The sequence below is a fragment of the Saccoglossus kowalevskii genome, chromosome 6, assembly GCF_978046115.1.
Source record: "Saccoglossus kowalevskii chromosome 6, keSacKowa6.1, whole genome shotgun sequence".
Lineage (NCBI taxonomy): Eukaryota > Metazoa > Hemichordata > Enteropneusta > Harrimaniidae > Saccoglossus > Saccoglossus kowalevskii.
This window is the reverse complement of record NC_140646.1, coordinates 37546865-37562944: the sequence shown is the minus strand read 5'-3', so window position 1 is coordinate 37562944 and position 16080 is coordinate 37546865. Positions and strand designations below refer to the sequence as shown.

Genomic DNA, 16080 nt, shown 5'->3' with positions numbered 1-16080 from the left:
TGCATTTTCGGCCTTAAAATGGCCGCTATTCGGCTATCGTTAATCGGATCAAGAAAAAAATGCATGTGCATATGTCTCATATAATGTGTGATGTATGAGTGAAGTTTGAACTTAATCGGTCCATGCATGTTCGAGATACAGGTGATCACGGACGGCCGGACGCACACACGCACGCACAAAACATAAGTCCCCGTTTTCGGACTACGTCCGAACGGGGACTAAAAATATTTATTGTTATAGGGGATCATTAGGGAGGGAGAGACGGAGGTGTGTGGGTATGTGTGTGTGTGTGTGTGCGTTAATCTTGGCAATCTTATGGTATGACTGACTGTCCATTTGTGTCAATGACAGATTCCGCTGAATTTAAAAATCATAAAAAAGACACTGAAAACAAAAATCTATTTGAAAAAGATGGGGCCTATTTTATTTTTCACATTTGTTGCAAAAGTAAAAAGATAGTTGAGGCAAACCATGACAGAAAAAAAAAACACCTTTAGGTAAATATGACATTATGTAATAATTTACACATTAGAAGTATATCACAATTTCAATTTTATCAGCTTGATAATGTAATGATACAACTGCGAAAACTTATTTGGGCTGCAAGTATAAATACTCAAATGTACATGACTAGAGAGAGAGGCAACGGGCACATTGGGGTACCTCCTCCTCCATCAATTGTGTAATGCCAACTGTGAGTTAATCTGGCTAGGAAAACAAATACTCCAAACATGAAATCAGCCATCAATCAATCAATTATTTGACTAGCTACTCAGCCCTGTGCATTATTTATTGTAAATAATAGTTTGTGTAGTAGCCTGGTTGGTTCATACAGATACACACCAAAAATAAAATACAAAGCTGAATATAGCAAAAGGTGCCCAGCAAATGATTAAGTAGCAAGCAAGTCTTTAACTATTCTAGACTATCAGCCACATTAGAAAATTCACCTTGTGCTGGTACAAGTTTTCAATAACCATCCATATAAAACCACCGGGTAATGGAATTGTTACAACCTCTTTTTAAAAATGACAAACCAAGAGATATGTAAACGACTTTGTTGAGATCAATAGAACATGAAAATATGGTACATATACAGAAATCAGTAAATTTGATCAAACTTTTTTTTCCCAATTGCTGAAATTATAAAATACATCTGTATGCCTAGGTGATTGTGGACCAATGATATCCAAAAATCCATGTATTGTGCATCAAATCCCATGTGTTTTTCTCACTCACCAATACAATACAACTAAATGAGTGGATGACTGCAGAAAATAAATAGCTTTGAAGTCTTTACGATTTTTCAGCTGCTAAAGTCGTAATGTTTTGACATGTGCGTAAGAAAGATTATCATGTACAAATAATTTGAAAATGTACTGCATAACTGTAGAGATTAACTACCACCACATATAGCGTTCAAACACCAATGCAGCACTTACCGAGTAAATTTGCTAGTCAGTTGGAGACTGCTTTTAAAATTGTAACAGCACTACACAAGTTCTTTCTATCAACAGAATCAAACTCGTTGTAACCCATATTTGCGTTCGTTATAAAAAAATAAAAAAACAATTGTTTCGAAAGTATGAAACAAATTCATACATACAGTGTACGTTTGTCCAAAGGAATATTTACATTTCAGTGCAAAGGGTTTAGTCACCCAGGGGTAACAGGAGTACAGATACACAATAATTTCACTGTTTTGAGCCTAAAAAGGATATTGAATATAGTTCATATCATGAAGTTCCCTGTCTGGTACAAACTTACAAGTTATTGATGCAATGGTTTATAGTGTTCATATGCAACCTTGTAAGCGCCATAATCCAATACTTGATGATTGTCTGAAAACAGCATTGTTAACTGAGACAATTTGTTTGCTAACATGCTACATTGGCGCCTGCATGAACACTACGTTCAGCGGTAGTAAATTAAAATGCAGCATTCTGCTAAAACGTGAATCATATAATATTAATCACCAAGATGACATTGACATAATATTCAGTATGGAATGTATTAAAAGGGCAGGAACTAAGTTTTTTGGGCCAAATTTGTCATTCACGTCATACAGAACAATGATTCATCCATCTTGAAGCAAACTATCATAGTGTGTTATACATAACGTGAACACAATGGGCCAGGGATCCATAGAGGTAAGCCTCTGGAAAATCAAAATAGTCACTTATCATTGACTTTGAAACGATAATGTGGCATCAAGCTCCCATATATATATATTGTATCAGGCACAGATGTGAAAAAATTCTGTACACACTGCTTCAAAAAGCTGGCAACTTATTTATGCATACTTTCTAACCGTTATATTTCACAGAATAGCTTATGACTAATAATTTACAAATCTTGAATTGAAAGTGTGCATCTTAAAGTCAAAGAACCAATACATACATACACATACAAGTTAGTGACTGGTTCTACTCAAACTTACAGTTGATGTAAAACCTCTGATCTAGTTACACAGATCAAATGACTGCTCACTCTTGGAATAGTATAATGTCAATGTTGACAGAGGAAGTAGGGAGAGAATACAAAAGTATATACATGTTTTAGAGTGCGCAGAGTAGAGGGACAATCAATTTCACCTGTAATATTAAGAACTTTCATTTTTGCAAATTTTGAGTGGATGAATATTGCTGAATTTTTAGCAGAAAAAATTTCACTGGGACAGCAGGTCACAGTGGCTTTAAAATTCAATCTCCATCAACAGCTATCAAATTGAGCAAATCCCCAAATTTCTGAAAATTAGATGGTTTACCATACAATGGTGAACATTTAATGACAAGTAGAGATGAAATTGGTGATTGTGATGATGAGAATGGCAGTGAAATGAAATTTGGAGAACAAAGTAACCATGGCAATACAATCTTAAAGAGTGATATTGTCATAGAAATTCTAAATATCTGTCTTAATTAAGCTGAATTACTTCATTCTGGCAAATCCCAAAACGGTTATTTCTTGTAAAACATAAATAAATACTAGATATCCTGCCCATACAAATTGATTAAAGTTAAAGTTGCATAATCAAGGTACAGATTGATTGAATGAATGAATGAAAACTTGCACAATATAGCCTTATCACTTTAATTTTCAAAATGTAAAATGTATTTAAGCTTGTACCACTGTAGAAACTTATAAATTTACAATCTGGAATATCACAAGTGTTGTCCAAGTTTCATGTACAAGCACTACCCACATAGTAATTACAACATATCCCATCACAAGCAGCAATGCTATATGTTATCTGTTCATACCACACACTCAAGTTGTATGCTCTGTACAAGCTTGACATCATAGCAGATGAGCTCTCAAATGGTTTTAGATGACGACTTCTTATCATCTATCTCCATCTTACCGCAGTGTGCAGTCTTTACGAGTCAAGTCCACCGAGGATCAGTTTGACTTCACGGAATGTGCTGCCAATCTTTCCAACTAGATGCTGCTTTTGTTCTATAATATATCTAATATTTACTAAGCTATCATAACATTTCTTGCATTTGTTGTACCTGTAATAAATAAAGGAAATTGAAAAATGGTGAACATGGAAATGCTAGGAGAGTAAACACTGATATGACATTCACTATTTCCAAATAAACAAACCATGCATGGCACAGTCCCCGTTAGTTATAAAATTTAAGATATATAGTTTTGTTTATAATAATATAGCTAGAATCTAACCATGTCAGGAATATGATTTTTTAACATTAAAATGATTGACATTTGTATCTGATCGTCAAACAAGTACTTGTCCATATGGAGCAGCATTCAAAATCAGCCATTTTGAATACATGTATAAATATAACATGATGTATAACGAATATATAAAATTTGAATATAATCAGTCAAAGCATTTAAGAGATATGGCTCTAGAACCCCAATCATTAAAGCAAAATGGATGTCAGTCAGCCATTTTGAATCCAATCTGAAAAATAAAATGATGTGCATCAGGAACCCGTCTAATGTATGTACCAAGTTTGAACGAAATCCATCCATAAATGCTTGATATATGATGATTTTTTAGCACAAAAATGACCACCTTTCGGGCATTTTGAATAGGATCGTCAAACCAATATATCTGTTTATCTATGACATGATGTATAATGAAAATTAAAAATTTGAATATAATCAGTCAAAACAAGTCGGAAATATGGGTCTAGAAGCCCATTCATTAAAACAAAATGGCCGCCAGACAGCCATTTTGAGTCCAATCTGAAAAATAAATGATGTGCATCAGGAACCTGTAATGTCTAATATATGTACCAAGTTTGAACGAAATCCATCCATAAATGCCAGAAATGCTTGATATTTGATGATTTTTTAGCACAAAAATGGCCACCATTTGGCCATTTTGAATAGGATCGTCAAACCAATATATCTGTCTATCTATTACATCATGTATAATGAATATTTAAAATCTGAATATAATCAGTGAAAGCAAGTCAGAGATATGGCACGAGAGCCACATTCATTAAAACAAAATGGTCGCCAGTCGGCCATTTTGAATCTTATCTGAAAAACAAAATTATTTGCATCAAGGTCCATAACGTCTAATGTATATACCAAGTTTGAACAAAATCCATCTGTAAACAGCCAAGAAATGCTTGATTTTTAGGATTTTTTAGCACAAAAATGGCCGCCATTCGGCCATCTTAAATGAGATCATTAAACAAAATGATGTGCATCAAGGTCCTATAATGTCTAATGTATATACCAAGTTTGAACAAAATCCATCTGTAAACAGCCGAGAAATGCTTGATTTTTAGGATTTTTTAGCACAAACATGGCCGCCATTCAACCATCTTGAATCAGATCGTAAAACAAAATGATGTGCATCAAGGTCCTATAATGTCTAATGTATATACCAAGTTTGAACAAAATCCATCTGTAAACAGCCGAGAAATGCTTGATTTTTAGGATTTTTTAGCACAAAAATGACCGCCATTCGACCATCTTGAATCAGATCATGAAACAAATTGATGTGCATATGTATAATATCATGTATGATGTATGTGTGAAGTTTGATTGTGATTGGTCCAGGCATTTCTAAGATACAGGTCCGGATGCACGCACAGACACACGCACAGACACACAGAGGTCAAAACATAAGTCCCCGTTTTTGGACCAGGGACTAATAAATAATGACATACAAGTGATGACTATCTTAATAGGCTCTCACATGCCATCTGGTCGTCTTGAAACTGACACTGAAACGAATGGACATGCATATGTTCGACACATTAGTGTAGTTTGAATGTGATTGGCCCAGCTATGTCCAATGACCTTGCTTTCCCATTAAAAACTAAAAAAAACACATCAAAGATGGCAGATCCCAATACATCTTTATTACAAGCACTGGTTGAATGTTTACATCTGTAATAGTGCACCAGATATTATATTTATGATATTTTTTAATGAGATCACAGGACCATATATGGTCATTGAATATGTTGATCAGATCCAGTGTGAATATCTATATCTGCAATAGTACAAACATACACTGGTACCCACAACATACCCTACTGACAATGTGCCTGGGGGAATAACAATACCACCTAAACACCTCAAAGCCTTTCAGAGTGAACTTTAAAAATAGTTCACTTACGAGGATATAAGGAAATATAGAGGTGAAATGCATATCTACAGGTAAATTATTAAAACTGCTTACCGTTCTTCTCTTGAAATATCTACTCCTGATAACGGAGGAGATGTGATATTTGATTTAATAAGTTGAGAAAAGCTCTTCATGATAAGTTTAATGGCTTGACAACTTGTAAGAATATAACTGCAAAGAAACAACAAACAGTATAAAATCAAAAGACACAAGATGAGATAGCAATAGATTGTGTCACAGTAATATTGTTAGATTTTTTCTAAATCATGGTGAAAATGAAGATAGCAATAATAACAGTATAAACTATGTTCTATTCAAATTAACAGTTGCCTATATGTTACCTTTCCGTTATTAGTAAAATAAAGTTGACTGTCAAATACAAAATGTAAAAGTATATTACTACAAATCCTTGCATCCACTCCAATTCAGTGAAGACGTATTGGGGCAGTCAATTTGCAAACTCGTTAGCGAATTGGCTAACTGCTTGGGTTTCGACTGAACAGTTGGCTTTCGAATCTCGCTGGCACCTACTTGTGGCCGCGCCTGTGTCCGCATCCACTCTAGGCGAGTCTATATTGCTGATGTTTGCAAGCACAGATCTTACAATTCAATTCAATTCAATTCTCAAGAGACAAATTGCAAAATATTGCAGCCATATCACATTTTATAACATCTTGAAGACACAAGAGACAAAAGTCAGCCACTTTCATGAAATTATGTGGTTACAAGCGCCATTAAACTAGCAAATTGTGAAATTAAACAGTTTACAATATGTGGTTACTTACTTTTCATATTTACTCTCAACAAGCTCTTCTATTTTTGGTAGCAGTACAACACAAAGATCTAGCTTCCATAGTGACCTGTGAAGAAGAGAGATGTACAAAAGGTTTCTGTTTCAGATTTATTTGTACATGTGTCGAAAAAAAAAACAAGTTTGTGTTTTAACCTTTTGAATAGAAATCACAAATGTTTACGGTTACAAATGTCAACGTTTTAGGATCTTGCTTTTCAAATAACCACTCAAAAATAGTATTTTTTACAGAAAATGGAGGTAGTACATGTAGGATATAACATTGGCAACCAGTTTTGATATTTTGTTTTCCCATGTCTGGGTGAGCTTGACAAATGCCAATTTTGATCCAGCATAGGACAATGTTAATGAATCACAATCTCACAAATGCATGTTACAATCGACTAATACTAAATCTACCAAGTTATTACAACAACATGCATATGATGAAGAAATGCAAACATGGTTTGTATGCAGAAAGAGGTTTGACTGGAAAGATTGTAAGAATTCAAAAGAAATTACATAAGCAGTACTAGAACAAATGTGTAAATTGATATGCAGTCATGCAAGTCAAAATCAATTTTACAATGAAGTCTATGATGACTTACGTTTTGAGACACATAACATTGAGTAAGTCTACTATAATTGCCAAATCATTCATATTGATGGCAGACTCTAGAGCAGTCTGAAAAATGAATAAAAAAAAATATTGTTTGCAATTAGTAGAATTATTATATTGAATATGAAGTCTTAATTTTCAAGTGATTCAAGGTTCATGAAATTAGACTTTTATTATATCCATAGCTGTACTCCCAGTGCTATGAATGCATAATTAAACTAAAATTCAAAAAAAAACTTACCCTGATTTCACCTGATGTCCATATAGACCTGACAACATCAAGATTTTTATGCCTACTTGTGAGAACTGAACACATTGACCCATGACCTTTTTCAATTGCTGAGATGATCTCACTTTCACTAACTTCAGGAGGTCCTATGTTAGCATTGTTCACAGAACTTGATGGAGCCACACTGTGCTGTGGCTGTTTCTAAAAATCAAATGGAAGCAATAACTATGATCAGATCTGGAATTTTTATGCATGTTTTGTACTTTTGTTATCAGACATCATGACATTTTCTACAAGGACCATGATGCTTGAGTGCAAAGAGAACAAGTAAAAGTACAGTACAGTTCTCGCGAAAGCTTTGGCTTCACTTCAGCATCAGCTTCGCTCCAGCATCGCATCATATGGCATTGTTATGGCTTCAGCGTCGCTTCAATGTCGCGAGATAAAAAGTTGAGGCGGTTATCGCTTCGTTTCATTGTGGTCTCATTATGGCGACAATGTGGCATCAGCATTGCTTCATCAAACAAAGAAGTACAGAACTCATTTTGCCCAACTTCTCGCCCACTTCCGCTTTTCAATCGCTCGCTTTTGCGACCGCTTGTTGAATTTCCGATTTATTTTCGACTGTGAAAAAATTTGGTCTACTAAAAATTTTCTGGTTTTCATAGATCACGATTACTAGTTTAGTAACCGTGCATGGATGTTGAACAACCGTCAAAAGTTCAAATACTTTTTGTTTTAACTATCTATAATTATATGCACACAAACTGACCCTTTGACCTAGATTTGGCTGGGACTGACTATTTTATTTTAAACAACTTATTCTTACACTGCTACAAAATGTATTTCAACAGAATTACGACATGGTTGTCTGGGCTTCTTTTCCTGACTGTGCTGAGTTTACGATTTGTATAATTATTGTTATTTCCCCCAAGGAGAAGACAAGCCGAAGGACCATGAAGAAGTAGTCCCAATAGAAGTCCCACGCATGGACTGAGTGAAAGAAAATATTACTAAGGCTAAAATAAAACTTAATATCTCTTTGAGTATTTGTCAATTTTGCATATATTTAGTATGACAGTATGTTCGTAAATATCTGAAAAAATCTCGTCTTTCGTTAATAATTTCATTTGTTTGAAATGTCTATCGAAAGTGTTCCAATAATTTGTTTGGAATATTGATCCCCGTTGGTTTCTCCAAACAGTCCCGACGTCCGTCATTCAACACAATCAGCATTTATTTATTGTAATTCATGGAGATCATGTCCCGTAATTTGCGGGCTGTAAAACCAAATAATTAAACAAGTACTATTTATTATATTTTTGTTTTCCCTTGCAAAACTACAACACAGCATAGAGTTGTCGCGGTGAAACAGTCGTCTTGAAATCGATGGAACTTCAATTATCCATTTCTCACCTTGAAATAAAATTAAAAAAAATCGAAGAGCATCAGGGGATATATTATTAACCAGTCTTACCAAGCTTTATTTTATTCAAATCCATAAAATTCACGAGTTTTTCGACATTTGTTGACAACTTCCGCACTAAAAATGGTTGAAAGTGTGGTTCTCTCGCAAAGTCCCGTTGATAATATGGACACATATGGTTCTGTGACCCAGGTTGTGTGCTCCGATCAGGTGACTCTCGGCCAATAAATGATGTTGTAACAAAGCATATTTGACGCTAATTTAAGGGTCGTCGTACCATCCAATCTCCTGCGTCGATTCACATAGTTTTTTTTGTACTGTGACAGGCTTCACAATTATTCACTAAAAAACATCGGTATATTTTGACAAACAGCTGGGATTTGACCTCAGTTCAAAAAAAGAAAAAAAAAACTGGGCTGAGATACAAATCAGTTTTGCAAGTTGGGAAATAAGGTAAACCAGCTTGGGGTCGATGATATTCAGTATCAAATGACTTCCGTGTGTATCATGAGTTTCAAATTGTTCATCGACTGGTCACCAAATATTTACTAAATGGACACGTTTTTTTCTGAAGCCCAATAAATTATTTCTGCATGTCAAGTGCTATTCAATTTTTTACAGGGCATTTGGCTCGTTTTTATTCGAAAATATTTTTTGTGAGAATAATTTTAAAGTACGTATAGGTCGAGCTTAGGTCACTGATCGTGACTTAATTTTGAAAACTGGATGTAAAATTTTACTAGACCGACGCCACCACAACCATCCAATCATAGTTAGAAATGTACACACTTGTTTTGGAACTTTGTATGTAACGAAAATAAGGTTATTTTATAACAAGAACAGTTTCATTTCATATAGCAAATTGTGTTGTATCCGGACGAATGCATCGTGTGATTTAAAATTATCACGATTTTCCTTGCAGTCATTATGACACTCGTCACCCTGCAGATTGCAATGTACTTCACAAAGTTTTTGGTACTTGTCTGAAAAAAAAAAAGTTTTTGGTACCCAATATTCGCAACATTAAATAATTAAACAAAATATCTTTTTAAAATGTCATTTTACTCATATTGTTTTATTCCCTTACCGCCTTGAATTTCAAATCGATTACATATCGAACTTCTGTACATGTGTTTTTCTCTACTGCCTTTCCGTATGAAAATAACGAGGTCATACTCATGTCACAATACTTTGAAGCTGATGCCATGTTGATGCCATGAGACTGCAAAGCTGAGGCCACGATGATGCCACAGAATGAGCGAGGCGAACACAGCTTCAATTTTCAAAGACGCGAAGCTGATGCCACAATGATGCGATGCTGAGGCGACAATGAAGCCATGCGTAGGCGACAATGATGCCAGAAAAGCCAAAGCTTTCGCGAGAACTGTACGGTAGTTACATTGTTAATTTTCACATGCTAATGTTGACATCAATGCAGACAACAGGTCATATTGCTTTATAAAAACCTGTCTTTTGAAGTTACTGTGACCGAAAATTTGTTTAATACACCAGCAATATCAACAGCCAATTAGCTGACAATACAGCTATGTTTGCAAGCAATCTTGCCCCAAATCTGATAGCGATTTACTGGCTTCCTGAAGCAACACTGTTTGCAACACAGCTGTAATGTCAGCCAATAAGCTGTCTATATTACTCGTCAGGTGTATGAAATAAATTCAAGGCCACAGTAACGGTAATATTGAGATCAACACAGAGGTCAGCCCATGCTGATTATGAACCCTAAATGAAATAATACTCACAGGAAGGAAAGCATTCATATCTAAACCTACAGGTTTATCTCTGTCAGATGGTATGACATTAGAAACTGGATGATGCTGTGCTGCAGGTGGCGGCTGATGCACTGGTGCTGCAGGTGGCGGCTGATGCACTGGTGCTTCAGGTTCTTGCCTTGGTGGTGATGAATGTGTTTGACTGACGGATTGGGTGACTGGTCTAGAGACCGATTGAGTGACCGGTCTTGTGACATTTTGTTGGTTGTTAGCTGGTACAACTGCCACAGGTACTGGATCGGCTAAAGGTGCTGGGAATGGCTCCTTTGGCGGAGATCGAGCTGTAAAAAAATGTTTCTTTATTTTTATAAACCAACAGAATGATTTGAGAAATAGGCAAGTGAGGATGATTTAACCAACAATCTTGTACCATGAATCATCAAGAGAGAATGCAATATAGTAGACAGGCTAGGCTAGATGATTTCATGACACACTTTGTCAGAACATAGTGATGAGTTGGGAAAACTTATATTCAAAAACAAACAAAATGCAGCAAGCAGTACACATTTCTCATTTAACTACCTAAGTGTTTCCTTGGTTGAAATAGTTCTCTATAGTCGTCTGGGTTTTCTATCTGTGCTGGACTTTGATCATCCTCTCCATGGTCTTGTGTCTGTTCTTCTTCAGGCTCTGTCTTCATTTCAGCGCCTTGATCACTATCAATTAAATAACAAATCTATGTTATATCAAAGACATTAAAAAAGAAGGGACATGCAACTGCAGCAAACATGAAAGTAATGGAAGTTCTGTGCAACGTCACTTGGAGGAAGGGACCGCTATGCAGACAGATATTTGGCATCCCACGTCGTCACGTGATCAATTTCTCTTTTAATGAATATTTAATTCAACTTTTCTGTTAGTATAGTTCATAAAATTTGCTGATATCATATTTTTGTTTTAAATTCTACTTGCAAAAATAGTGATTCCTAATTTCTCTGACGAATTGGAAAGCGTAAACAATGAACTGGTTTCATGATGGCAAACCATCGACCGACATTGTTAATGTTTTTGTGGTGGTTTCCCTTTAATTTAAAGTTTCTGTTATTTTTACTCATAAAGTTCACCGATGTCATGTTTTTTATTTAAAATACAACAAGCAAAAATTTTGATTCTTAGTTGAAAAAAAATGTAAACTAAACAGCGAGATCCAGATCCAGTGTCTTGGTTGTGAATACTTTTTTAAGTCCTGTTCTGAACCTAATTACTATTCTTTAATTTTTTGGTCTTCCCAGCTTCTTGCCTTCATGTTATTTCATGTTAACTAGGTTCACTCAAATCAATATCACTGTCATCCCCAGGTAATATTACCATCCATGCAAAATCTGTATTGAATTATTAATGGATTTGAGAGAGATTGTAACAGGGAAAATCATGTCAAAAGACCCACTCAGGATATTCAGATTAGGAAAAACATTGCAGAGCTCTTGTATCACATAATTCAGCATAAACATGAAAAGTTTCTGCTGCCTAATTTTTGATAAAATATTGAAGATGCACAGGTGGACAGACACTGAATAAATTAAAGCAGAGGAGTCGTCACCTGCGCATGCGTCAGATGGCCATGAGCCCTTGCGTTTTTAGCAGTGTTGTAATCGTCGCTTGGGACTCCATTCCCACGCGTGCGCAAGTGACGACTCCCCCTTTAATAGTCCTCTTTTCAAACTACATCTGAATAAGGACTAAAATTGTTGGTTCACATGCAATGCAAATACATGCTATATGACCCTTTAAGAAAGATTTGGTTGTAGAAATCAACAGTCATTAAGTGTTGATAACACAATATCAGTATTACTAACCCTCCGCTACACTGTGTATGTGGTCGCTCTGTTACAAAATTTTTTCGATGTCCACTAGCAGTGAAAGGTATTTGCTGTTGTACGGGTTTGCTTGGTTGTTCAACATGTGAAATATCACCCGACATATTAGTTCTCTGCAAAGATAAACGTATTACAATACTTCTTTAGTAGATGCCATCACTCTATGGTATACTGCACTTTACTGATGAAATAAAAATAATTCTTACTAAAATGTTAGTGTTATTTTTCGCTGAAATCATGTTCATTTCAGACCACAACATTTTTAAACAATTATTTGAGTCATATTCTAAATAAAATAAAACAAGTCATTAATGGCATAGTCCCCGTTGCAATCTGGAAAAAATGTTATTCATACCTAAGATAATGAGTAATATGGCCAAAAAACAAAATGGGCACCAGTCAAGTTGGCCTTGATTTTGAATTTTTTTTTTAAACTGGAGATTCATAAATTTTTAAAAGGTAAACTGAATTTCGAAGAAGTATTTAACACCTTTCACGACTGATAGTCACAATAGACACTGATTATTCAGAAGAGTAAAATGATGTTCAATGACCAGGTTTCATGACTTTTAATTGGTTTAATTTGGGACATTTCAAAAGAAGAGGGAACTTAGTCGAACGTGATCCCAAAAACAAAAATCCCCCAAAAGTGGGAGATGGGTGCTTAGTCGAGCATGGGCACCAAGTCAGATGAGTATGGTACTCTTTATTATGTCTCGATATTCGTAACAAGTGGTTCTTCGACACAAAAGTTGTCTGTGTCTACATTCGCCTATGGTCCAAAACACAAACAGAGAAAAAAATAGCACATTTTTGTATCTGAGGTAGTGAAATTGAATGAATTTCAAAATATTTATTTTTATTTTTATCCATGTTGTTAAAACGAAAACAAAAAAGGAAATACTTACGGCTAAATCTACAACAAAGAGTGACACATTACTCTGGCTATAACTAGCTCCAATTAATTGATTAGAAGAAGTCGTCATATCTGCAACTTTACCCCATCCCATTGAGTATGAATCAAAACATTTGACTGGTTCCCAGCTATATACATGTAGTGAGTCCTGGCCTCCACTAAATAAAACATTACCATCTTGATGAAATAGTATACACCTGTAATACAAACATTCCTGTCATTGTAACTATTTTAAACATACAACAGTAAAAGACTGAAATCTTCTCCCATCTAGTAATAGTATAGTAGAATTATATAGCAGGGATGGAAATAGAATTTTTTCCCTGCATGCATAGTGTGCATGTTGAATTTGAAATTTACCTGCACTAAGTTGTTGTTTAAGTTTAAATAAAATTTATGGGTTCTCGATTGATACGATCATGAAAGAATATGATTTTTTTTCAGTTTTTCCACAATGTTGGTTGAATGTAATTTAGGCTTAGTGATTGTAATGAGAAAATGTTGTGTTAATTTCTACATGCACAGCGTGCACATTATATTTTGAGTGTACTTGCACTAGCTAATAATCTATGTGCATAGTGCAGTGTGCACCAGGGTATTTCGACCCCTGTATAGTATAGTTATTATTTTACTATAATGTGATATGTATATGAAGAATGCATCATGGTGAATAATCAGGAAGATAAATAAAATTAATCTTCAAATTCAAAATGTACCACTTAGTTGCAGTTAACAATTAGGTTTATAGGACTGTGGGCTAATGCGACAATCAACACAAAAGTTTGCACATACGCTTGTTTTTCACTGGCATTTTGGGTTGCTATCTGACCAGTGTATTTCTCAACATCTATGTAATCCCTTACCGACAGAAGGTATATCTTGTGGTATTATTGCACTAACCTCACATTATGCTGACATACACCAGCTAGTAAATTAGCTGAACATAAACATGGCAAGGTAAATACTATGTTTAATCAAAGTAAACATGTACTGTGTGCGTGACTCAAATTGATACTTGCGCCATAGCATGTCTTCGCTCCAGCCACTGGGCTTCCCCAAAAAGGAAGCTTAATAACCAAGCTTATGTACAGAAACTGTGTAAATCTTCCACGCCAATTCATGTCACACAACATACCAGCTAAATGTCTAAACAGTACTTACCTGATTGGACTAGCTTCTTTATCTGTTGTACCAACAAGGTTAAAGTTTTCTAAATCCCAAAATTTCACAGTTCTGAAAGGAAAAAAAAAGTGATGGTTAGAAAGTACTAATGCAGAAAACAAATAATGAGATATATTGGTAATAATGAGTGAACCGATGAGAGTTTAACCATTTTTAATAGTGATTTCCTAAATAAAAAGTCATCTTACATACAAATTAAAAATAAGTGAATATACCTGTCTGCACTTCCTGTTGCCAGAAGAAACTCATTAGGATGGAATTCAATATTATTTACAGGTCCAGTATGGTGTTTGAATTCATTTATTAGCTTCCCGGCAGCTAAATCCCATAGCTTAGATGGATGGGGAAAAGGAAACAAAGTTTTAATAAACACAATTATTCCATCAGTTCTATCACATTTTAATCTTCTATCTCAGTCAATTATTGAAATAACAAAACAAGCAGCCTCTCAACTGAGATAGCTCCGCTGTTAGCAATGCAGATTTCAATTAAAGAATTGAAAAGTTAACACAGACAACACCGGACAATCATTCATTATGATAAGCTCTGCCCGACAAAGTCGACAGCAGGGTTAAAAATACGTGGTCAAAAATAGTTAAATAGATGGAACAAGCAGCTTGTCGGCTGAGATAGCTCCGCTGTTAGCAATGCACATGGCAATTAAAGAACAGAAGATATCATTAGAAAATGAACAAATCTGAGAGAGGTCCACATGTAGTACCTATATGTATAATATATCAAAGCAATTGGACTTGCGGTTTTCAACAAGAAGTCGAAAATATCACTTTTTACCAAAAATTACAAAAATATTCATCAAAATTAGAGAATTAAAGATATCATCATGAAATGAACAAATCTGAGAAAGGTCCACATGTAGTACCTATATATGTAATATCAAAGCAATTGGACTTGCGGTTTTCAACAAGAAGTCGAAAATATCACTTTTTACCAAAAATTACAAAAATATTCACCAAAATTAGAGAATTAAAGATATCTATAATTACAAAATAAACAAATATGAGAGAGGTCCACATGTAGTACCTATATATGTAATATCAAAGCAATTGGACTTGCGGTTTTCAACAAGAAGTCGAAAATATCACTTTTTACTAAAAATGACAAAAATATTCACCAAAATTAGAGAATTGAAGATATCATCATGAAATGAACAAATCTGAGACAGGTCTACCCAAGGTACATATACACCAAGTATCAAAGCATTCAGGCTTGTAGTTTTCAAGAAGAAGTCGAAAAAGTAAAACATTGACACGGACGACGACGAACAATCACTCATATGATAAGCTCCGCTCGACAAAGTCGACAGCGGAGCTAAAAAAAATCAAAGAAAGCTTAGAAAGAACTCCCATGTGCTGAGAGTATTGGAGACACATTAAATATAATTCGAAATTACTTAGCTGAAAACTAATTATGCAAATCAGAAAATTAATATGAACATATTTGAGTGTAAAACTAATGAGGTCTGCGCAATGTAACAGAAAATCTATGTTTCCAAGTTTAATTGAAATGTGATTAGAACCAAAAATTATGAATTATTATGCTTATTAGGGAATTAATATGAACAGATTTTTACCCCAAACTAATTAGGTTTGTACATTGTCCTAGAGCATCTTTGTACTAAGTTTCATTGAAATGGAATAATTAGTACTTTAGATATCAGTGTGAAAGCTTAA

The 16080-nt window shown here is 34.8% G+C and overlaps 1 protein-coding gene across 1 annotated transcript in view; it reads right to left on the bottom strand.

Moving 5' to 3' along the window:
- Positions 1-397: 397 nt before the first annotated feature.
- LOC100369470 (katanin p80 WD40 repeat-containing subunit B1-like) overlaps positions 398-16080 on the bottom strand; it is a 32791-nt gene continuing 17108 nt past the window's right edge. Inside the window, exons 6-16 of the mRNA XM_006816920.3 lie at positions 14605-14720; positions 14369-14440; positions 13200-13404; positions 12271-12404; positions 10997-11130; positions 10445-10755; positions 7271-7459; positions 7019-7095; positions 6406-6480; positions 5675-5791; positions 398-3515 (exon numbers count right to left, since the gene is read on the bottom strand). Coding sequence (XP_006816983.1) covers positions 3380-3515; positions 5675-5791; positions 6406-6480; positions 7019-7095; positions 7271-7459; positions 10445-10755; positions 10997-11130; positions 12271-12404; positions 13200-13404; positions 14369-14440; positions 14605-14720 — 1566 coding nt within the window. The 3' untranslated portion in view covers positions 398-3379. The remainder of the gene's footprint in view (positions 3516-5674; positions 5792-6405; positions 6481-7018; positions 7096-7270; positions 7460-10444; positions 10756-10996; positions 11131-12270; positions 12405-13199; positions 13405-14368; positions 14441-14604; positions 14721-16080) is intronic.